Here is a 23,413-nt window from a genome sequence, read left to right on the forward strand (position 1 = left end):
TGGGAAGCTTGATGAGTTGTCAAACTTACATCAACTCAAAGTGCTTGTTCAATGTTTGAAATGGTAGATTTTCAGTATCTAAAGCATACACACAGTTGTTATTTCCAGCTTACCTGGTGAATGTTCAAATTGAAAGTCCATCAAAACATGAACAAATATTCTAAAGCCTTCAAAAGATAAAGTCTTGGAAATATTAGATGTGATGAATGAAGTAACTTAATACTTGTTTCACCAAGCTGTAATGAGTGAAGTTGGCCAACATAAGATAACCTGTGGAAAAGCTCTTACTCCAGAATTTTCTGCATGTAAGGGGAAATACTAAATGCAGTTGGGATCTGGGAATAAGCCAAAATCCTTCACTGGTCAAATGGAGAGGTATGGTTTAGATTCCAGTCCAAATAGGTGTAATGTGCAGCAGAATTTATATCTGTGATGGGATACATATACTAATTGAAGCTGGGGACACCTGTCTTGTAAAGGACACTGAAATTCAGCTGATTTGCACCACTTCCAAAGCAAAGTTTGTGTTGCTTGTGTAGTCTCAGCTTGAAAGATAAAATGATAATTGCTGACCTGTGGAAACATCAGAGGTTCAGCAGAGAGAAAACTGAGCTCAGTTGGCACTGAGGCAGCAGCTCATGGTACCTGTCTTTGCTGGCAGTTCATTCTGCTCTGTTTTATTCAGGGAATCTTTTCTGCTCTCTTTTTCTTGCCTTCGTGTCCTTATGAGCAGGCTGTAAATCTCTGACAGACCTACTTTAAAGATAGCAAAATGGTTTAGGGACAGTTTTCTGGAATCCACAGAGATAGATAGGGCCTGGTCATATTTACAATGAATCCACTGCATCATTGCAGGAAGCTCTAAAAGCTACTTGTTTGCATGGCAAATTCTTCTCCCTCTTTTGAAAATAATCTAATATAATCCAGTTTATATAACATGGTTTCTATTTAAGAGATGCATAGCAGGACACCACTAGGGATCCATTCTTTTCAGCAGTCAAGAATGGTTTCTGCTCCTCTCAGCCTTTTAAATTTTTAATACTGTAGAGACACTGCTAAAGATAGAACACAAACATTTTAATTTTATTATTTTAGATTTTTTTAGAATACAATTTTTTTTAAGGAAGGCAATTTCTGTTAATGGATCATATTTTTCAAGGAAGATCCCTTCTATTCTTTCAAAATTGGGATCACAGAGGTCCCAGAACTGTTAGTGCCACTTAAAATTATCTGTTCATATTACAGTATCCTGACATTTTTCTTTGAACAATTAAAACTTTATCGTACTGCAACAGTGGAAACTGGAGTTTTCTGTGCCAGATGTCTACCTCTGGATAAAGGTTTTGGTTAATTAGAGTTGGGATTTCATTGTTCGGAGTTTTCATTTGAACTTAATCATCCCAGAAAATGAGGCTTAATTTGTAGGGAAAATAGACCACTTTGCCTTGTTAAGTCTTGCTGTCATTTCCTTAAGGAGATCCAGCACCAGCCTATTTTTACAGCAAACTGCTGCAATTTTGTGGGCAGAAAGGTGGGTGGGAGGAAGCAAACAGACCAGACTAGAAGCAGATGGTACCAAGGTATTTTAACTATTGGGGTGCTCCCTTATCAATCTTGTCATAGAACAAAAATCCTGAATCTTAAAGTTTAATTCTTCTCACAAGAAATGGCTTTACAACCCTCTGGCAGGCTTGCTCTCTAGTGCTGCTCTGAGTAGGGAATAATTGTTATTGTTAACATTAGGTAGCTAAAACAGCAGAAGTCCGTGCTGTGGCTGAATGATTCCTGTTGTGGCTAAATCCCACACAGAGGAATTCCTGACTTTGTAAGTGATGTATTTTTTATTTTTGGTCTGAGCAGCACACTGCCACACACCTTATACTGAAGGGATGTTAACATCTGAGGTCCCAGGTTCAGAGAGCAGGGAGCACAGGGAACCCATCCCATGTAGTAGCAAGTTTGATTCACTGCCTTGCCTGTTCTCATTTTAAGTTTCATTTGAGTGGCTCAGACTACTGGATTTCAATTTCTGGCTTTTTAATAAAGGCCTCACGATCAAAAAGAAAACCAAGAAATTTATATATAGTATTTATAAAACATTTTCAGCAATTGAAAAGGTTGTATAATTCTTTGAGTACTATATTTTAAAATGTTTTTTGTGGTACCTGAATTTGGGGCTGTAGGCTGCTACCTAAAAGGAGCTACAAGAGAGCTGGAGAGGGACTTTTTGCAAGAGCCTGCAGTGATAGGACAAGGGGCAATGCCTTTAAACTGACAGGAAGCAGGTTTAGATGAGAGGTTAGGAAGAATGTTTTTTTTCTGTGAGGGTGGTGGGGCACTGGAAAAGGTTGCCCAGAGAAGTCATGGATGCCTGGAAGCATTCAAGTTTGGTTGGTCCAGTGGAAGGTGTCTTCATTGCAGGAGGGTTGGAACCACATGATCCTTAAGGTCCTTTTCAACCCAAGCCATTCTAAAATTCTGTGGTCATTTTATAACAAAGATAATAATTAAAGAACCTTTCTTAATCTTAAGTGAAGCCTAGCTTCTTATCTGAGGTCTAGAAATTTGGGATGAGGAAGCTCCTTGTTCTGGATTGGGAGAAAGGCTGTTTGTTTGCTTACAAACAGAACAAAATTTGAAACAATCACTTTTTACTCCAAAAAATCCAAAAATGCTAAAATTAGTGTTATTTTTCTCCCAGGATTTTATTATACATGGAGAGGTTAAATCAAGCAGCTCTCTATCCTCTGGACTATCAGTAATAACTTTTGCTGCATTACCAGGACTTAGGAGGTGTCTTTGCTGATCTTTGGCAGTCAAACTGTTACCTTTCATTTGGGGACTGAATGCCTGTCCACTTGTGTGCTCCACCATCTGGACCTATGTGGGTCATTCTGTTCTTTGGTTCAGTATTGAGAAACTAATGTATAGAAGATCACTCATTTGGTTCTTTTCCCCCTAGCCTTGTGGTATTTTTAGGCCAGAAAATTAGGGTTTAACAAGGAAAGAAAATAAAATTAAAGTATCAACTGTGGTGTATTATGATGATAGTAATAGAAATGTATAGCATCATTTATATTATTTTAATGAGCCAGGAATTATGTAGAAAGAACAAAGTCTAGAAGGTTACTTTAAGCCAGTTTGAACTCTACATATGAGCAAAGGCATCTAAAGAACAACAGCCTTACCATATTTATTGTGTCTTCAATGCAGGTGTTTTGTGGTAAGCTAAAAATGAGTTCTTCAATAGCCTAAATGATTACATTTTTTAATAGTCCTTCGCTTTTGTTGTCTTCATGCAGGTTACCCTGAAAGCCAAACAGGTGAAGGATTCTGTTACATATACACCAGGTGTGTGCTTCTGGAAATGGCTGGGTTTGGGTGATAGCTGTGCCTTTCAGTCTGCTCTGCAGAGAGATTTTTGCAACCTTGCCTTGCTTTGAGAAAAAAGAACTGCTGGGTATTCTGAGGGAACATCCTCCTGGATGTATTCCTGGATGTATTCCTTTCTTATTCCATTTATTGTGGGGTTTGGTCTTTTATCCAGCTTGCTGTCTTTGTTTCTATCAGTGTGGGAATTTAGTAGCACTTCCTGTAGATCAGATAAGCCCTAATTGGTGAAGTTCATCACCTTGATGATCAAGTGAATGCCTTGATTTCTCAGTTTTTCCTTAAGCTGTCAGTCCAGAAGAGCTTTTTGTCCATTCTGCACTATTCTGAGAACCTTTAATTTGTGGGCAGTTCCCTGCTTGTTTGTGGGATGTTTTACTTTTCAGAGTTTAACAGCAGTGCTTCTAACAGGTACCATTCGGCTCTCGGAGCTTAAAACACTGGCACACAATTCCAAAAATTACAAAGTCAACATGAATCTGCCAGATCACATAATCACCCAGAGAGAGAGGGAAGAGGAGGTGGAGGAGGAGGGGAACTACAGTCTTACATCAGAGCAGATGGATACCCAGGCAGATCCAAAGGAGACCCTAGCAAGTGAAACCAGACACCGAAGGCGGAAAATTGTCAAAGCACCTGAAACGGCTCTGCTGGCAACAAAAGAGGGACAGGAAGAGAAGGGCAGAGGGAGACGCCAGAAAGATTTTGATAACACTGAGCAAGAGGAAGAGAGTGATGATGAAAGCAGAAGAAGGGAGAAAAGCCGCGCACCAGAAGAACCGTGGACTCAAAATCAACAGAAACTTCTGGAAATGGCCTTGCAGCAGTATCCAAAGGGAACATCAGATCGCTGGGATAAAATAGCAAAATGCGTTCCTGGAAAAAGCAAGGTATGACTTGTTTTGACTGAACTGTAGTATAAACTGAGGGGAAACACATTTGCTACCAATTTATAATTATCTTAAGAATGAGGGTCCATATAGAAAGGTGAGGCCTTTACATGGTCTCAGTCCAGACTCAGGTGACCTACAGAGTGTCACTGTCATGTTTGTTGCTTTATTTAAAACATTTTTTTCATTTATGTCAGCTTGTTTGGTCTAACACAGAAAATGTTGAAATAACTCCTGTTTCATTTAAAATACCTACCTCTCCTCTGCCTTTCAGATCTTGAATTGCAAGACAAAATTAGATTTTAAAACTAATTTTGATTCAAAGTTAGTAACCAAACATTGATAAGCTGCTTTGCTTACATGTTCACAATGCCTTTCTCAACCCATCTTAATGAACAAACAAATAATCCATCTGCAAGTGTAAAATGCTCAATAATCTATCTAATGTTCTTTTTGTAAGTATAATTTTTCAAAATAGCATTAATTGTCATTGATATAGATGGTGTGTACTAGATTTCCTAATAGTTGTGATAGCTTAGTTTGCTTGCTTCAGCCATTGTAGCTGCAGAAAAGCCCTGTAATATTTGTGACAAGCACAGTGAGGGAGCAGGCAGTGCCTGGGGAAGGATTTGGGTGTCTCTGGCTTGGGAGCTGCTCTGGCAGTTTCTGGTGCCAGCAGGTGCTGAGTCAGTGACCTTGGAGGCTCAGCTTAACCTGCCTGCAGAGTGGCTCACACCAGAGGAACTGTTCAAAGCAGACCCTGCAATACAGCTGCTCCATAACTGCTCTTGCAGTCACTGTCAAGAAGTACTGTAACTGTTTCTTGGGTTTGTGTGCTCTTCAAACAGATACATGAGCCACTAAGAAATGTAAATTACAAGTTCATTTTTCTAATCCCCACTTCACTAGATGTTGAATCTCCTTCTCAAATTCAGTATGCAACTTTAAAACCACAAGAAAACAACCAACCAACCAAGAAAAAACCCAACAGAAAACCCACAACAAAAAAACCCCACAAACAAAACCCGACCCAAACAAAAAAAAACCCCTAGACAATCCCCAGAACACAGCTCTTCTTCTAGAATGAGGTAGCGTGTATAGAGTTAAAGCAGTGCTAAAATACCAACCTTTGAATAACACTTTTGTGTTTCCTTTCAGGAGGAGTGTATAGCAAGATACAAGTTGCTTGTTGAACTGGTACAAAAGAAAAAAATGGCTAAAAGCTGAATGTTGCGAGCAAGAAGAGATGTAGTTCATCTTTGTCAAAATGGGGTTTTAAATCTCATATGCAGGAAACTGCATTTTTGTACCTCAGTATTTCTATATGTCATGTGCCTTAGTAAAAGAAAATATTAATAAATCTTATACCATCTTGCCTGGTTTGTGTGTTGAAGAATGAAGGTGTGTTTGTATTGAAGAGCTGCTTATGCAGATGTGTGATCACAGTGTCTGAAAGTGAGCAGAGCTGCAGGAAAACCCCCTCTGATAATCACACACTGAATCTGGTAGGTTTGCAGCCAGTGGATACACAAATAACTTGCATTTGTTTTAAAAGATAGAATTGACCTGAAACTGTTAAGCAAGCATGAGAGTAATGAAACGCTGTACTCAAAATATATTTTTCTTTCATGCACCTCTTAATCCAAGACCATATGCTTATAAATTCCTTATTCTTAGAAATATCTAGTAATATTTTGAAATAAGTAGTATTTCTAATATTAACTTCCACATATATTCATACGTGTCTGCAATATAATACCTTATTTTGCCAACCCTGCAGTGGTATTTGATAGCATGGTTGATTCAGTAAAGTTGAAATGGGTAAAAACACTAAAGGCCTTCATGCTTTAATTAGAAATTATGAGACAAGGTACTTCAGGACTACTTTTTAAGTACAGAATGGCTAACAGTCTTGGGCTAAGAGTTCTCATTTTGGGGATGGTTGTATACCCTGGATTCAATTTGAAGAATAGATAATAAGGGTTATATTATTCCATACTTGTAATTTTGTTTTGTATAACTTTTCCAAAATTGTGAAAAGCTTAAAATGCTGGAACAAAGGGTACTTAATGGGCTGTAAATGACAGCAATAAATCAGAGCAGTGATCAGAGTCTGGTGCCAGAAACATTAAAGACTTGCATTTTTAAAAGCACAATTTACCATTCAAATTGTGATTTAATACCAGGATTCTAAAAATTGTTTTAGCTTTAATACAAAATCAAAATGAAAACTCAGAAAATCACGTATCTGAACTCAGAATTGAAACTTGGTAGCTGAAAGTCTCTGTTAGCTTCCTGCCATTCCCACTGCTGATTTCCCCAGTAACTGGCAATTGTGCTCCTTCTGTCAGATCAGCACTTCACAACATTTCATCCCATTCCCATAAAACTTTAAAGGCTAAGTATTTAGGGAATATAACAGCGTTCCATATGTGTTCCCTTCCAGTTGGAGCTTTTTCTTTTTTTTTTTTTTTTGTCTCATATAAAAAAATCTTAGTTGGTAGAAATAATGATATTATGGAAACATAGCCAGATACAAAATAATGCATTGAATTTTATTTTTTTTCACAGAGACCTTCACAGCTTAACTGTACTGGAAGTTAAAGATATTTAGAAGCTGTGATCTGTCTGCTAATCAGTGGAACAGGAATTCTGTGCTACTTTGAAGGAAGAATCTTAGTGAGATCAAGTGAGGTATTTTCAAGAGGTATCAGGAAAACTTAACTTTTAAAAGCTTTTAGTCATCCAGAACACTCAATGAGAGATGACTAGATGGAAAGCAAGGTAGTTGAAATGGCTGCAAAGAAAAGCTGCTAAAATGGTGAATTGGTGAAAATTAATGGGTGGAGCTGGGATAGAATATGAGCAAATGAAGATGTATTGTTCATGAAAAAAATAGACTGGTAATGGGAATATTGCTGCAGTTTCTAAAAGAGAAAGCAAGTAATGGAAGAGTTTAGCCTGTGAGGAGGAGAGAATTGTCTTTTCTTTTCCACTCTGGATTTACAGGACTTTACCTGGGATGGTGTGCCTGGCTCAGTGTGTCACACTTTGAGATGCAGAGCATCCAGAAGGAGCAGAGTGAATGATCCAGTGTTTGCACTGCCTGATTTGCTAGGAAGGTATTGTTCGTATTTGCTCTAGACTAGAGGGAGAGAAAAATCTTGCAGGTATGTAAAAGAGAGCTTTGCGATTGTGTGATCTGTTTCCCTGATGTGATCCATATGGAACTGTTACAAATCTGCTGTGGCTGTGAAGAGTAACAATGGGCTCAGTTTGGAGTGAGAAATAGCTTAGTTAGGTGTCAGGGCAAAAAAATCCAGTAGCAACTGTAACAAGGACTTAGGAGGACTCTTGACCTTTATTGCTGGGGCTGAGCTCCTGCTGGAGCCTGCCCACATCCCCAGAGGCTGAGGGGCAATAGTCACACACTGCCCCCCAACCCTTCTGCTTCCCTCCACACAGCCTTTCTGCACAGGGTCAAAGGAAGAAGGACAAGCACTGCTAACTGGTAACATTGTCTGTTTGTTTGTTTGTCTGTTTGTTTGACCATTCACAGCCAGAAACTTAAAACAATGCTCTGACAAGTCCAGTTTACCTGAAAGAAGATGTTTAAGGATGAGCAAAGGTTGAACGTGCCATGCTGTCACATGTGTCAGGTTGAACACCTGAAGTGGTGCATGTCTGTCTAATCACAGGTGCTGCTCGTGCCTGGATGGAAGGGAACTGATGGGTTGCATCCTTACTGCTTGAAGGCTGAACCTTCCTGAAGCAGGGGCAGGCTGGCTGTAGAGGAGAAATGCATTGGCCTCTTGCACAGGGGCACTGCACCAGGGACTGGTGACAGGCCCAACTGTCTCAGCATGAAGAACTGGGAAGGTTTTGTGTACACTCATGGGTCTTTTGAACTGAAGGCCTGGGATGGGGAATGTCATTCAGTGCCCTGCAGCAGTGATCTGAGCTCTGCAAGCAGATGCTCTGATCCCATCCCAGATCCCAGCTGGGAGCCATCCCTCACAGAGCAGGGTAGGGAAGGCTTTGGCCAGGCTGCTTCCAGTGAATGTCCATGTTCAATTCAAGGGCCAAGGGAGTGTCCCACCCCTAGCTTTAGCTCTAGTGTTTGGCAGTAGGGAGGAAGGAGGCCTGGGTAAGAGTCCAACACCTTCAGAGCCTCTCAGGGTCCTGTCTGGGTTGCCAAGTGTTTTGTGGATGATGACACAGCCTGTTTATCAGTGCCTTTAGTCTGTGGTGACTGAGGTCAGACATGATGCTCATCAGAGAAGTGGAAGACTGTAGCCAGGCTTTGTTTTCTCATGGGTCTGTTATCCCCCCACTCAAGACTTGGGATTTAACCAACTTCTTCCAGCTTTTGTCTAGCACAGAATCTAGCAGATTTCCTTGAAGTAAACATTTGCCTGCTAGCAAATAACATTTTCTTTCCTGGGCAGTTTTGAGCTGTAGCTCAGCGTTGCTTTTGCACTGTTACCTTGTGTTCAGTCCTAGAAACAGTCTGTGCTGCAGGTTCTACATCCTGACTTGCACCTAAATTTGCCCAGTGTGAACCCACTTTTAATGCCTTTGCTCATCTCTGCTGATGGCATGGGCAGAACACCATGGAAAGCAGTTGTTTAGAACAGATGAGACAAGGAGGGCAATATTCCCTTACCATGCTGAGGATAAAGTCCAGTGCCAAGCTAGAGGATCCTGACATCCATACACAAGTAGAATATGACTGAGTTGGTGGGAGTGCTCTCATTTAGGCTGTTTAGTTCTAGAGGAAAGATCAGCAGATGCTCTTCTGCAGTGTCCTTTTGTAAATGTAGATGTTTGGACTATATTACTCTCAACTTTATAGTTCTCAGTGTTTGAACTAATTCAAAAAAAAAAAAGTTTCAGGAAAGATTTTGCAATGTGACTTCTTTGTGAGATGATGGGGCCTGAAAACAACAGGAATGGTGAAGAGTTCTCCTTTAGCAGAGCCAACAGTAAGATTTTAGTGCAGCTTAGAAAAACAGGCATCAGAAAACTGGTCAGTTTAAATGTCACAGCAGTGCTTCTGCTGAATGAGTTGCTCCTGCTAACACAGCTTGAATGGATAAAATTGATAAAAGCAAGATTTCAGATGTAGGCTGTCCAGAATTTTAGCTGCTTTCTGTAAGCCATAAGGTTTGTTGTCATTATTGTGAGCAAAGTGGGGTTTTGGTAAAACATCTTCCGAATACAGCACCTTTAGTCTGTGCTTGCTTTCGTACCACTGAGGCCAGGACAGTTCCCAACACCTGGAGAGCTCAGCAGGGACCTGTGCAGGGCCTGGGCTGCTCTGTCATCCAAGGCATTCCACAGGGACACCACTGTGGGCTTTACTGAACTGGTGCCAAATCAGCCACAGACGTCATCTTTCATGTCAGGACCTGAAAAGTCATTGAAACAAGGTTGGTTTTGACTGCATCTGGCCCTCATGTGAACTTGGCTTTGATGTGGTCTCTTTCTTTGAAGGGCTGGTGAATTGCATTTTTTGTTTGGATGTCAGAACTGTCCTTTTCATTATTTCCTTGCTGTTGCTGTTGGCACACCAGGACTGTGGTACTGTAAACCACCCATTGCTATTCTGGGCTTCTGGCACCAATCTCCTTTGACAATTTCACAAGTATTTCACACTTCTCTTAGCAGGAGACGGGTACCAGAGTTTATGCCATCTCTCCATTAGGAGAAATACACAAGAAAAGGCAGGACTTAGCAATTTTACTGATTCCTATGGTATGCTCCAGCTGGAGCAAGGTGACACATATTGCCTAGGGGTTTTTGGCTTTGGTTTAGGCCCATGAATAAATCAGCAGGCCATGGCTCCAGGAGAGGTGGCACTCAGGATTCCCTGAAGCCTTTGTGCTGGAGCAGGGGCAGATTGAGCTTTTCTTCCCCCTCCTCTCCAGGTCTGGCAGTACCAAGTGTAACTTTGGGGCCCAGCCTTCCCTGCTCTGTAATCTCCTTCTCCGCATTGACCAACAGCCAGATCTCAACAGGGCCAGAACACTGACAGCTCCTGGCCCTTGTACAGGCTTCAGCAGAAGTTCCCTGAACCTCTTCACCTTAAAGCATAAAACATTCATCAACTACCCCCAAAATGCCTGGAGGGTTTTCTAGTCCTGGTGAGGGTGGGAGCAAGTGCTGCCCCTTTGCTGTGCCAGGAGATGTTTCACGTTTCCCTACTGTTAATTCTGAGCTTGTTCATTTACCAGTCTTCTTCCAGGACTCCAGTTGTCCCCATTGGAAAATAAATCTATTCAATACAGGGGCTTTGAGCAGATGGAATATTCAAATGGCACAGGCAGCAGCAACCCCATCTTCCTGCTGCTTGTCCCAGAAGCTGCCCTGAGCCTCAGGCTGCCTCTGACTAGAGAGGGGCTAAAAACTGAGGAAGCCACAATGCAACTCTTGTCTGTCACCCCCTGATGAGCACAAGCCCTCGCATTTTATCTTCAAGTGACTGTACAGGAGGGGTCACAGTCTCTTTGCTTCCTGGGAAATAAAAACCAGGAGTTCAGCTATTTACCAGCCTTCCCATGGACAGTGAGCTAAATTCATGGAAAAAAGCACTGAGCTGGTTTTACAGAAAGCACAGTTCAGTTTACAGCAACAACCTCAGGCTCCTCCCCTCATCCAGACACAGGGCAGGGAAGGAATTGTCCCCTCCCCGCTGAGAACAAACAGGAGCAGTGGGACAACAGCCACTGCTCCTGGAGTTCAGTCATTGCTCTTGGAGGGGGGAAAGCAAAATCTGACATCATCAGCCCCAGGGCTGCAACAGGCAGAAATGCCTGCCCAGTAAACAGAAATACCCCTCAACAGTTTTTCAGCTACGTCACTGTCACTTAAAAGCAAAAATGTACATGAAAAATACTTTTTGAAACTTTTTGTAATAAAATTTAGTAGTCATGTGCAAATCAAACCCTTCCTGTCATGTGATGTTAACAGAAATATTCTTTTCTTCTACAAGACTCACATTCACACAAGTCATATACAATGATAAACATTATTAAAGTTTATTAACAAAAGCTTTGTACATATCTTTTCATACACTTGGAATTTTACATCTAGTCAAAATAACAGCACATTTCCATCTTACCTTTTGTACAAATTGTTACAGAATATCCACCAGCGGGGTGAGTAAGTAAAATAAACCACTGGTTTACTTTTGTAAAGTATCTACAAAAGTGATTTGTGACATTTTTAAAAAATTCCCCAGAACATATAAAAATAAATTATTTTTTACTTTTTCAATTAAATCTACTAATTAGAAATATTACAAATCAAAATATCAATGTTTTCTTATGAATTCTTCACAATACAAAACAGATTCACAAAACTTTATTTACAGAAATGAGGTAAGAACTGTGCAATGTTTAACTAAGAAACATATTGCAGAATTAACATGTTCTTCCAAATAAGTACACAGTGGAGGTCTAATTACAGCTGGGTCTTTTCTGCTAATAATTCCCACCTCACTCTTGATTAGTGGTCATTACCCCCATTTAAACTGTCCTTCACCACCCTGCATAGACTCACCACGAGATCAGCAACTGCCCAAAGTGTTGGAACACAAGTTCACCCGTTTCACCCACTGGGAAATTTTAGTGGGAAATGGTAATTCACTTTTTTGGTAATTTATTAGTGAAAAGTGACCCAGGTAACAATCTGCCTGAGCTCTCTACAGTGGTATAAACATCTCTAGGAAAGGCAGAACAAGGCTGCTGGTGCAAGACAGAGAATTCCCGCTGCTAACAAGGACACGTCTAGTGCATGATCAGCTGTTTGCAGCCATTTCAACAAAATGGAGGTAGCAACAGGCACTTGGTTTAGGCCAAACACTACACAAACTTCTTCCAGTGTGGCCTTCTCATCTGGTAAGAAAACTTTGTCACTAGAACCAATCTGGTTCCTTTAAAAACCTCAAAACTCTAAAACCTACACCAAAATTAATAAACTTTGGATTCCATATCATAATTCTTATTCAAGAAAAACTCTGACTGTACAACAATAGGAATTTAAAGGAATAAAAAGTTCAGAAGTCAATTCCCTTATGAGTCAGGTTCCAAAATAGGTGTGTAAAAAAAGAAACTACAAACAGCAAGTCCCAGCTGCCATTACAAGCTCAGTCTAAAAGGATCTATTCTAACTGCAGCAGCAGTTCTGATGGGCTGGGGTTGGACTGTTAAAACTACTGCTCTGAAACCAAAGCAATGCATCACTGCAAACAGTTTATAGCCTTTAAATGTGTGAGATCAGGACTGAAGAGTAAAGTCTATGTTCTTCCATTGTTGAATCTGTACTTAGTACCATCATATTGACAAAATAATTGTGATTTGCAGAGTTTTATCTACGTCACAGTCTGAGACATTAAAAAGTATATCCATTTTAGTGCAACAAGAAAGCAAATGAAAGCCTACCAAAAATATCCTTATGAAAATTATTAACCTCTTGCTGTGCAGTAAGAGTTCCTTGTTGCTCTTTTTCAATCTGCAGAAAGGGAACCCAGGGTTTGCAGCCACATGAAGTGCTGGAACAGCAGGACGTGCAGGGCTCAAGTGTCATTCAAATGTCAACTCTTCTCTGACGCAACTGGTCCAGTTTTATCATTGAGCCTCTGTGTAAGAGAAAATACTTCTAAAAATCAGATTATAACATACAAAGCTAAGTAAAATTCAATTCATAAAGATGACAAAGCAGTGAGGTACATTCAATAGAGCCATCTAAATAGTAACAGCTGCATTGTAAAAAATAACCATGTACTGCAGAATGAAAAGTGGGAAAGGAAAAAATAATTAAAGGAGCAGTCCTGTACTGAAGCAACTAATGCTAAGGTCATGAGAGGCAGCATTAGAAAACACCAACTCTCCTTCTACTTCCCTTCCAACAAGAGTGGCTGTTCCTGGCTGTGGGTCCCTGTGAAACTGCAAGATGGCCAAGAGAAACACCAGGTGACCTCTGGCACATGTGCCCACTGGAGAGGGCTGAAATCCACACTCCTCCATCAGAAGAAATACAATTTCCAATTTGCCCCATCACAATTCTTTCTTTCATATATTGCTACAAAGACATTTCCTGCAAGTACTGAACAGGAATGAGCAAAAATCTCATCTCATTCACTGAGCATTCAGAAATTTCTGAAAACCTGTTTCAACTGCAAATGAGATTAAAACAGTTGAACTCTGGCAAATAGAGAAATTGTTAAAAACAGTTCAACAATCTATGCAACTTGTCTCAATTCCAGCCTTAAAAAATATAAAATCAATTTCAAAAGAAATTTTTGGTAAGGGCTTTTGTTCAAAAGATGTTCTGAGATTTCTTGGGATTATTTACAGCTAACTGTTAATATAAATACTGTAATGATGTATTTGTAGAAATACACTGCACTGTACAGACCTAGCAATGGCCATTTTAAAAAAATCAAAATAATATCACATAGAATATTCTGCTTGGATGTACACCAAATACAGGGCCTCAATTCCATTCACTACTAATTTTTGGAAAATGAGGGGAGATCAGTTTTAAACATGAGAACAAACTGTGAACATTTCTGAATGGAGGCAAGGCCTGGAGACAAGCCCTGTGTGACCATTCACAGCTCTGATGTCACAACTGTCCAAACCCCAAAGCACAAAGCTGAACAAAAGGAAGTGCTCACAACTTTGAATGGAAGGGAGCTGTTTCAGGAAAAATCATCTGGAAAACTCATCATTTGTGTGGTTTGTATCTGAAAGTGTGAGCTACCTGGAAGCAGCCCGAGCTACACAGAAGCCCAGCCCGAGTCTTCCACCACAGTGCTCCTAAAGTAGCCAGGGGATCTGGGAGTGGGGAGCAGAGAGGGGACTCACATTCAGCCCAAACTCTCCCCACCTGCTCTTGCAGACAAGCTGCTCTTTCTTCTCTACCACTATCACCTGCTGTCTTCTGCAAGGAATGCTGAAACTTTATGTCTTCCTGCTCTATTCATCCTTTGTTTTTCCAAGTTTCATATGCTCCTTCCTTTATCCTTTTATCTTAATTGTAGGACCCTAAAAGAATGAAGCCTGTTCTCTGAATTCTTGACTAAAGAATTCTTGTCTTGGGGATGGAGATTATGGGCAAATACTGCTGAATATAATGGAACATCCTTGCCAGAAAAAATAAGTCTTGTTTCTTTATCTGTCCAGGAAAGGTTTCATTACTCGATGAAGCAGAAGAGCCTCAGCCCCCCAATGCACAGCCTCATTCTCCCAGGCCAGCAGCAGCATGCACACAGCACATTCTCCTAACACAGGTTCCACCTTCCCAGCAATGGGCTCCTCAGCTAATCCCCACAGCTCCACAGGGCCTGAGGCCTGGCCAAGGCAAACTGACAGTAAGGTGGTAAAAGGAACGATCCACAAACCAGTGGGCACAATACTGGGGAAGAAGTACCGTGAGGAGGGCTAGGGCTGCAGCTGTAATTGCAAGAGGAAGGCAAGGGTCACTGGATTGGTGTTCTGATCCAGAGAAGCAACAGTGTGCAGCAGACATGTCTGGTGTGACTACAAGTTCACACATTTCTGAGCCTCATTTAAGTGCAGTCCAAGGCTCAAGAAAAACAAAATAAAGACAGACAAAAAATCCACCATCTTTGGTTTAGGAATACAGGCATAGAACCTGTTTCTTATCTTTTATTACCTCCTGGAGGTACTGCATGGAAAGTGAGGTGAGAAGGATACTTACTGTCACCTTCTGAGCTGCATTATCTCCATGAATTGAAAGGAATGGGTTGGTACCAGCTGCATTCAGTGGTGAGGCCTGGGTGCCTGAAAGTAAGTTGTTTATGGGTATCTGTGCTCCTCCAGTAATCTGCAATTGCTGTACTTCAGACTGATGGTGTTGGTGATGGTGATGTTGTTGCTGTACTAACTGATACAAAAGGGCCTGATGCTGTTCCTTGAGTAATGTGGGGAGAGGGAGGAGGAAGAAAAAAAAAAAAAGTCAATAATTAGCTGCTGAAAAATAGCTCCTCCCTGGCTTCCTGCTTATCCAGATCTTCAGTTAGAGCAACCCTTAAACTAATGCCAGCTAATTTAGGTTACACTGATGAAGTTCCATGAGACTGTGGGAAAGGAAGTTCCTGGCAGACTTCCTGAAATCAGTAGCTCAGCAGAAGTTCAGCTAAGCCTGCTGGCTTCTTCAGGCCTCTGTCAGAACAAACACACCTGAGAGGACTGTACTAAAACTATACAATTAACAATACAAATACTTAAACCAGTTACCTACTGCCCTATATGAATACTGCAAGCAGAGCGAAGACAGCTCAGGAGATGATATCCCAAATTCTTTTGCTGGTGTTCCAGTGGAATCAAAGATGGGTCACAGTACTGTCAGAATCCACACATGCTCCCAAGCTCTGCTGCCCACAGCTGATGCTGAGAGACAAGCCTCCATGTCCACACAGGACAAAATGGAGCTCAAGGCACTGGGGAATTATTATTCTAGGCATACACACAGCCCAGTAATATCCTAACATTTTACATGACTATCATCCAAAAAGGCTGAAGCAATGAAAGACTAAAACATTATCAAAGCTTTTAATATCAAGTTTAATGCATTACTACTGTTTATATTAAGCTGAAGAGTTTCTCCATGTCTTAGAATACAATACAGTAATAAATCATAATTAACTGAAAAACTTACTGATGTGAGTTGCTGGGTGCTTAGTAACTGCTGAAATTGCTGGTGCTGTTGATGAAGTAATAGTTGTCTCTGCTGGTCAGAAAGCAATCCTAGTCCCGAGGCACTGTAGGGTTGACAGGGTAATACTGTGGTTTATATGGAAGTAAGGGACCTTTTTACTTCAGCTTTCCATTAAAGAAAAGATGTATACAAACAGACAGACCCTATTTAGCATTTGATTTCATACTGCAACTGTCCAGCTGCAATTTCTGACACCATCCCCAAGTCTCATCTATGCTGAGCAACAGCAACCTCTTGCCTGTAACATGTCTGCACCATGCCCATTATTTGAAACTCAGATAATAATTATCAATTCTAAAGTACTTTTAAATACTTTACACCAACAGGCCAGATCTTCTATTACAAGACAGCTCTTAGCAAACTTTAACACCTGTTTACCAAGCATTTACTTTATCCTGGTTTCCTTCTAATTCCCATCTTTTGTGCCATTCAAACCACTGATATTGCTCACACCTTTCTGTAATTCAGCAAACACCTTCAGCCTCTCGCAAGGGGCCAAGGGATGCTGCTGTGGAATGAATCTGCCTCTGCTTTTGCCAACTACTTCACTCCCAGTCTCTATTTTCATACCTACATAAAACTGTCTGCAGTATTTAGGGAACTGGGCAGGAATAGATCCAGCTGACAAGCAGGCTGTAAATAAAGGGTTTTTTCAGCTATACCAGTTTACTGCAAGACCAACAGCATGAACAAGGGTGTGTTGGGAATAGCAGACCAGAAAGACAGCTGGATCTACTCTTTCAATAGAGTCCTAGCTTTTACTAGTTTTAAACATCCATTAAAATATTAAGGTGTTGTTTCATGATAGGTTTATCCTGCTGTTGAAAAATTAAGTATTTCCCTTTTAGCTGTACGACTTCTGTCCCCCCCCTCATACTGGGTGTTGAACAATGGGCTGCAACCTGTGGGAACTGAGCTGAAACTTTAACCAATACAGAACACACTGACAGATTCCCTGTTAATGTAGATGAGGTCACTGTGTGATGCAGAAGTTCTAGTAAGAAGGTGTGCATAGGATGACAGGACTGCTTGTTGGGATTGGCAGTAAAGAATGATTCACCTACATCAGTCACAAATCCGCACCATTAGGCTACAATCATGTAGCTCCTCAGGGCATAATATTTATCTCGTGTTTTTACAGCAGCCAGCAATCTGTAGCCCAACTCTGCTGTAATTTGACTTTGTCTTAACTAGCCAATATGCAAATACTTAAAGCACCACCATTTTCTCCTACTGGGAACAGGGCAAGCCAGGTGTGAACTTTGTCCCATACTTTGTTGCACTGTCTCAGCACTACAGGAACACCTGCTGGGCTGCACTCGGGATTTCCTATGGGGAAAGGGGGGCCTGTGTCAATTGGAAGTTTATGGAGCTGCATGGAATCCGCCGAAGGATACTGAGAGAGTTCATGGAAGTGCACACAGAGACACTTTCAACCCCCTTCCAGCAGCCCTGGCTGACTGGGATCTCGAGATCCCAGCTGACTACAAGATTGCACATGCAATGCCTGTCTAGAAGAAGGGCTGAAGGAGGATCTCAGCATCAGGCCCTGTCAGTGTGACCTCGGTGCCAGGGAAGGTCATGGAGCAGATCCTCTGGAGTGCCAGCACACAGCACACATGGGACAGCCAGGGATCAGGCCCAGCCAGCACAGGTTTGTGAAAGGCAGGTCCTGCTTGCCTGACCTAATGTCCTGTGACAAGATGAGCTGTTTGGTGGGTGAGGGAAAGGCTGAGAATGCTTCTACCTGGACTTAGGTAAAGCCTTTCACACTATTTCCCACAGTATTCTGACTAATATTACCATTATTTCCTTCTTCTCTTTTTACCTCACTTTTTCTGTATTCTTCTATACTGGCATGAATCTTCTCCACTGTTTTTGTTCATTCTTTTATCCCATTCTTTCTTTTTCCCAGATCATGTTTTACCTTTGCACTTCTTTTTTCTGCTGTTGTTCTCCCTTCTCTTTAATCGCTCTGCCTGCCTCTCTTGCTGTGCACTGGCACTTGAAAGAAAATACCCTCAGTCAGCAGCTGGGATCTCAGTGTCTAGAAACAAAACCGAACTGCAGAGGACAAAATGCTGTGGCTCCCAAGCTTCCCAGAAGAGACTAAATTCACTAAATTTCACCACAGAGCTTTCTTTACACCAGATCACCCTGGAATGTAAATTTAATCCTTTCTAGCTTCTCATTAAAAGGTACATGATCAGTCTGAAACTCTCCATCCTACACTCCTGTCTGGTTGTGAGAATGTAAAGAAACAATCCTATCTCTTTCCTCCAATCACTTAATCTCCCACTTGCTGGCAATCTGTACTAAGCCATCTTTTTTCCCAGAAAAGGATCAAGTATTTTTTCTCTGTCAAATGAATGTGGGTTCTTTTACCTACAACTTGAAACTCTCCAACAACAGTGTGCAAATCAGTGTTTTCTCGCCTCCTTGTATGCCACAGTTAGAGAGTTCACATAAGGACAATATGCATACAGAAGTCTTCATGTATTGGTGAACACTTTGCCTATTTTTCACATTAAACTGTTGGAACAGATTCTGAAGTTCATGAAGTTACTGTAACAAGCAACTTCCAGCAACATCTGGCAAGTCTTTTAAAATTATAGAACAATACCCTGAAGTTAGAAAGCAGGGCTGAATTCTCATGTAGCTTTCCAACACCTTGCCAATACTGATTTAAACCACCTCCAACCTTGACCCCAGCACACAACCTAACCAGGGTCAGAGAGCTCCATCCCCACAGCACCAAAGCTCTGAGCCTGCCTGTGCTTGGCACCATTCAACCTTCCCACCAGGCCATTCAGAGAGGAGGAGTACCCTGGGAAATTTAACATTAAAGAAACAGTCAACCAATTGTCACTGAAGCAGCACCAAACTCCAGCCTGGTAGGTGTCCCATTCTAGAGTTCCAGAACCAAAAATTTCAATCAGTAGAAAGTATTTTTTTGTCTATTTTTTCTCCTTCCTTCAAAATCATCCCAGAGCCTCTTTTTGCAACTTAGTTCCCACAACAAAACTTAGTTCCCATGTATTTTTTCATATATTTCACTTAAGCATTTCTAATGGGACAAAGAGGAACGAGGAATGCACATGTCATTACCAGAATCATATCAGCACTTACATTACTGAACTTTTCCCTTCTGAACATAGGACCAAAAATACTGAGAAGTCACAGAAAATGAGGTTAATTGTCAAACACCTCAAAAGGAAGAGGGCCTGGAAAATAGTGTGGATATGCCCAAACAAAACAGAGAATTGTGTGAAAAGTTCACTTTTAAATTTAATATAAACATTAATTTAAAATTAGTATTATTGAGGGAAGAGTGCAGAAAGAGATCATGCCATAATAGAAGCAGAGAAGTGGAAGTGCTGACAGACTTGTACAGCATGAGCTTGTTGCAGCAGAAAATAGGGAGTCACTGGGAGTATTCCAGACTCTGCTAACAGTCAGAATGAAGGCTTAAAAACAGGATACTGGCTGCAGTATTTTGCATGAATTGGAACATTCTGCTACTGGGCTACACAATGAAGAGTTTCAGCACTTAAAATGGATATTTAAAAAGAAACAAAAGAACTTCTGCAATACAAAGAGAAAGAAATCACCCGTGTATAAACAAAATCATGTGAGAAAACAGTGGCATGACTGGTATTTAGCATAACTGATGTATTCTGGCAGTACCTGAAAGTGGAAAGCAGCATGAAACTGGTTAATATGATTGATCTTCTCTAGTATTTCTCACTCTTTCTCACACTTTTGGGGAGGGAATGCAAAATTTTTGTGGTTTTCACAAACCTCTGATGCTCAAGAAAGACAAAAACTTTTCATGAACAGAATGTCTTTGTTTATCCTATGAAACCTCAAGTTCACAAAGGATATAAACTATGAAAAATACAGGCTCCTCAGGAAAAACCTAATGACACATCCAAACAACAGGATACACTTGGAAGTATCAGATTTTATGAGCCTACTGAAGCAATACCACACAATGATACAGTACACAAATATTCAGGAGCTGCCAAACCAAAAGGAAGTGAAGAAACTGGAAATTAGGAATTCCCTGCATCATTACATCTCATGTGTCTTTTTTTGATGGATAATCCACCATAATCTCCAAAAATAAACTCTATTTAAAGACAAGTAATCTGCTCCCTATTTACAGGCACTTCTACACAGAACTGTAGTTCTCCTTCCTAAGGGAAGCACAGGACAAGGGGTGTGGGGAAGGGGAGCAGTGAGAAAGAGCAGAGGCTGGGCCAGCTCTATCTAAAAACACTTCCAGACCAAGAAGTCCATTCCTCCTCCTGGAAAGCAGCTGTCTCCTTTTGTTACCCATTTGCCTTGCAGCTCAAGCAGCAGCAGTTTATGCTACTGGGAGTACCTGGCTTTGGTGAAAGGCTGCAAGGAATACTCACAAATGAATGTTTTTATGCATTTAGAAATCCATAAGAACACTGCTTGAAAAGTTAATTTTGCTGAGTTTGGAGTCAGTGCAGGCAACTGAAAACCATGCAAGTGTATTACAACTCTGGTTAGTTATGCCTATTACATCTTGAATTACATGACCATCCACCGTTCTCCCCCTCCCCCCTTCTTACTGCAACAAATGGTAGCTTTTCCAGTGCTCCTTTAATCCTGGAAGAAAAACTGGCAGGACAAGGAATACTGTTTTCTGAACTGAAAAAAGGAGCTGAAGCACATTTACATAATTACATTTGTTTGGGAATATGACTTGATTAAAAAACAGGAATTCACTAGGATTCCCAAAAGCTCCAGAGAAAACTTCTTTAACTTGGCTATTTGTGCTTCCATTAAATGCCTCCTCACTTTCGTTCACAGACCAGGAGCAGAAGTTATTTTGCCAATTATAGGTGAAGGAATAAACAGTGTATTTGGAGTAAGCCAAAGAACAGCAGGCACTAGGAGGAAAAACATAAATTCAACAAATTCTTACCTGTTATTTAGCGTGGTTGGCAGAGGATGTGTTGCACTGGGTGGCACGGTTGCGTGAGTGAGAGAAGGGTTCTGTGATATTGTAGCTGGGGTCTGAATGACCCCGTTTAAAGCCCCTACAATTCCATTGATTGCCAGCTGGCTGGCTGGCAGTGCTCCAATGATTCCCCCCACAGCCGGCACTGCAGGAATGGTGGAGGTTACGGGCTGCATCCCACTGGCCAGCGCCCCCACTGTCACACCATTGACCTGCTGAACCCCGGGCACGGCCGGGCCGGGCTGGGCCGGACTCTGCCCGGCGGGGGGTGGAGTGGAAAGCGCTGATGAGCTGCTGGTGCTTTGGCCGCTGGACGTTATCTCCTGGTGTCAAAACAAACAACAAAGCCCCCTCAGCTGCAGAAAATTGCACCTAACGCCACAATGCAAGGACTGGGATGAGTTAACTTGTAACAAGTTTGGGTTTAGAAGAATGAAATAAAAATTACCTGATTTAATACAGGAAGAGAATTGTCCGGTAAAAAACTGTTTCCCAGATGAGGGCTTTTACTGCTGTTCAAGGAATCGGTGCTAGGTGCTAAAGTAATCATTACAAAAAACACACAGTGATTAAATTTCTGGAACATGTAAAAAGATTCAGAATAATTATTTCAAAACTATGACAAAGCTAAACATAGAAAATGTAAAGTCAACTTTAAAATCATTGCTGAATAGTAAAATATTAACTAAGTAATTGGTGAATCAATAGATTCAAAAAGATGTGCCCCACACTGAAGTAAAGGAGAAACTGCACTGAAACAAGTAGTAATAGTTCAGAAAAATAAATCAATTGATGTTTAAACATTTAACACATCAGCAAATACTTGGTCTATATTCATCCTACATTTATACTCATCTCCCATCAACAGCATGTGTGGATGAAATAGATATTTCATATAAATACATGTTCAAATTACTCTGACACTTTAATAATCCCCTCTACTTACGTGCTTGTACTGGAAAGGCATGCACTTGATGAGAAGGGCTGGGGTTTGAAGTTATTGTTGGAAAGGGCACTGAAAGCTGTGCATTGAGAAGCTGCAGTCGCTCCTTCTTGGCAGTCAGATTCTTTATCTGTTCCTCCAACCGCCTATTTTCAACTTGAAGTTGGTGTAATGATTTAAGCATTCCTAAAACTAAGACAAAAATACACACGTTCTATTCCACAGCCACATTCAATGAACAAGTAACACCTTCATTCAGATTTAAATTCTGCATTACATTAAGGCTAGCATATATATGCCAAAATATGAAATTATTACAGATGTCTGAATTTTAGTGAAAAGATTTAAGATTAATTTTGAGTCATTTCAATTGCAGAAAAAGTTCACTGTGTTTTGTGGTAGTAATTTTGGCATACCTCTACACCCTGGCTTCAATACTGATAAGAGTAGCGATGTTAGGGCCAGCATACGTTTTAGGCAAACAGCAGTATGTGATAACTTAGCTCCAAATCAGAACATGAAAATAGTAGTATTTTATTAGCACAGGTTAACTGCACAGTTGGGATAAATCCAGTTCAGCTGCAGTATTAGGAATTGCAAACCTTATCAAACAGAGAAGTTTGACAAGAATATGCTCATATATTCAGCTAAAAGCACAGCAAACCAACAAGGTTTCTATAAAACAAGCAAGTTAATGAGAAGGGAGTAGTTCTGGTTTCCTGACTCGTGCAGTGCATCACGAATGCACGGGAGCCCCGAGCAAGGCAGCAGCGCTCAGCAGCGAGGCGGCCCCGGGAGGCGGCGGCGATGTCGGCAGCCCCCAGCAGGGAGCACTCTGCGAGCACCGCACTCAGCGCCCCCCGCGCTCGGACCGGGCAGCGCCTTCCCCACCCACCGCCTCCACCAAGCGCAGCTTCCCCAAACTCCCACTCGCTTTCACAACTTGGAGTTCCCAACAGCACTACAGTGTGACTGTAAAGCCACAGGGATAGCCTCCTTTTTTTCTTTCTTTCTTTTTTTTTTGCCTTTTTTTAAATTCTAAATTGTATTTGTTTAACATGACCTCTGGAGCTACTACAGACATAAGTCTACTGGTATAGGCACATCTGGTCATTTCCCAAGGATTTAGCTTTTATCCCTCCTCTTCAAGAACATACAAAGGAACCCTCAGTGAGCTCAAATGAGATGCAATAAGACTTAGCTAAACCTGTCCTCCAGCTATCATGTTTAAAGGATTATCCCTGCATGAATTTCCTCACAATTAGCATTTTTGTCAGGATACCATTCATAAAAATACTAACTAGATACCTCTTCACACTACCAATGAGAAGAATAATGCCTTCAATAAAATAGAACACAAACCATAACCTGGAATAAAATAAAATTTTTAACATATTCAGTGATTGTCTTTGATACTGATATATTACTGAATATGGAGATCCATGT

General features: G+C 41.1%; 2 protein-coding genes across 10 annotated transcripts in view; one reads left to right on the forward strand and one right to left on the reverse strand.

Moving 5' to 3' along the window:
• The window catches only part of DNAJC1 (DnaJ heat shock protein family (Hsp40) member C1), a 107,648-nt gene extending 101,988 nt beyond the window's left edge, over positions 1 to 5,660 (forward strand). For both annotated transcript variants that reach the window (XM_064704137.1, XM_064704136.1), the window contains exons 10-12: positions 3,303 to 3,351; positions 3,802 to 4,280; positions 5,439 to 5,660. In XM_064704137.1, the coding sequence (XP_064560207.1) occupies positions 3,303 to 3,351; positions 3,802 to 4,280; positions 5,439 to 5,507 (597 nt within the window). In that variant the 3' untranslated portion in view covers positions 5,508 to 5,660. The remainder of the gene's footprint in view (positions 1 to 3,302; positions 3,352 to 3,801; positions 4,281 to 5,438) is intronic.
• A 5,636-nt stretch (positions 5,661 to 11,296) lies between these two features.
• MLLT10 (MLLT10 histone lysine methyltransferase DOT1L cofactor) overlaps positions 11,297 to 23,413 on the reverse strand; it is a 125,512-nt gene continuing 113,395 nt past the window's right edge. For 7 of the 8 annotated variants that reach the window (XM_064704142.1, XM_064704144.1, XM_064704143.1 and 4 more), the window contains 6 exons: positions 21,971 to 22,159; positions 21,473 to 21,561; positions 20,989 to 21,347; positions 15,969 to 16,071; positions 15,009 to 15,221; positions 11,297 to 12,938 (listed from right to left, as the gene is read on the reverse strand). In XM_064704142.1, coding sequence (XP_064560212.1) covers positions 12,870 to 12,938; positions 15,009 to 15,221; positions 15,969 to 16,071; positions 20,989 to 21,347; positions 21,473 to 21,561; positions 21,971 to 22,159 — 1,022 coding nt within the window. In that variant the 3' untranslated portion in view covers positions 11,297 to 12,869. The remainder of the gene's footprint in view (positions 12,939 to 15,008; positions 15,222 to 15,968; positions 16,072 to 20,988; positions 21,348 to 21,472; positions 21,562 to 21,970; positions 22,160 to 23,413) is intronic. The other variant, XM_064704140.1, reaches the window with a different exon arrangement.

The sequence above is a fragment of the Zonotrichia leucophrys genome, chromosome 2 (genome assembly GCF_028769735.1).
Source record: "Zonotrichia leucophrys gambelii isolate GWCS_2022_RI chromosome 2, RI_Zleu_2.0, whole genome shotgun sequence".
NCBI lineage: Eukaryota > Metazoa > Chordata > Aves > Passeriformes > Passerellidae > Zonotrichia > Zonotrichia leucophrys.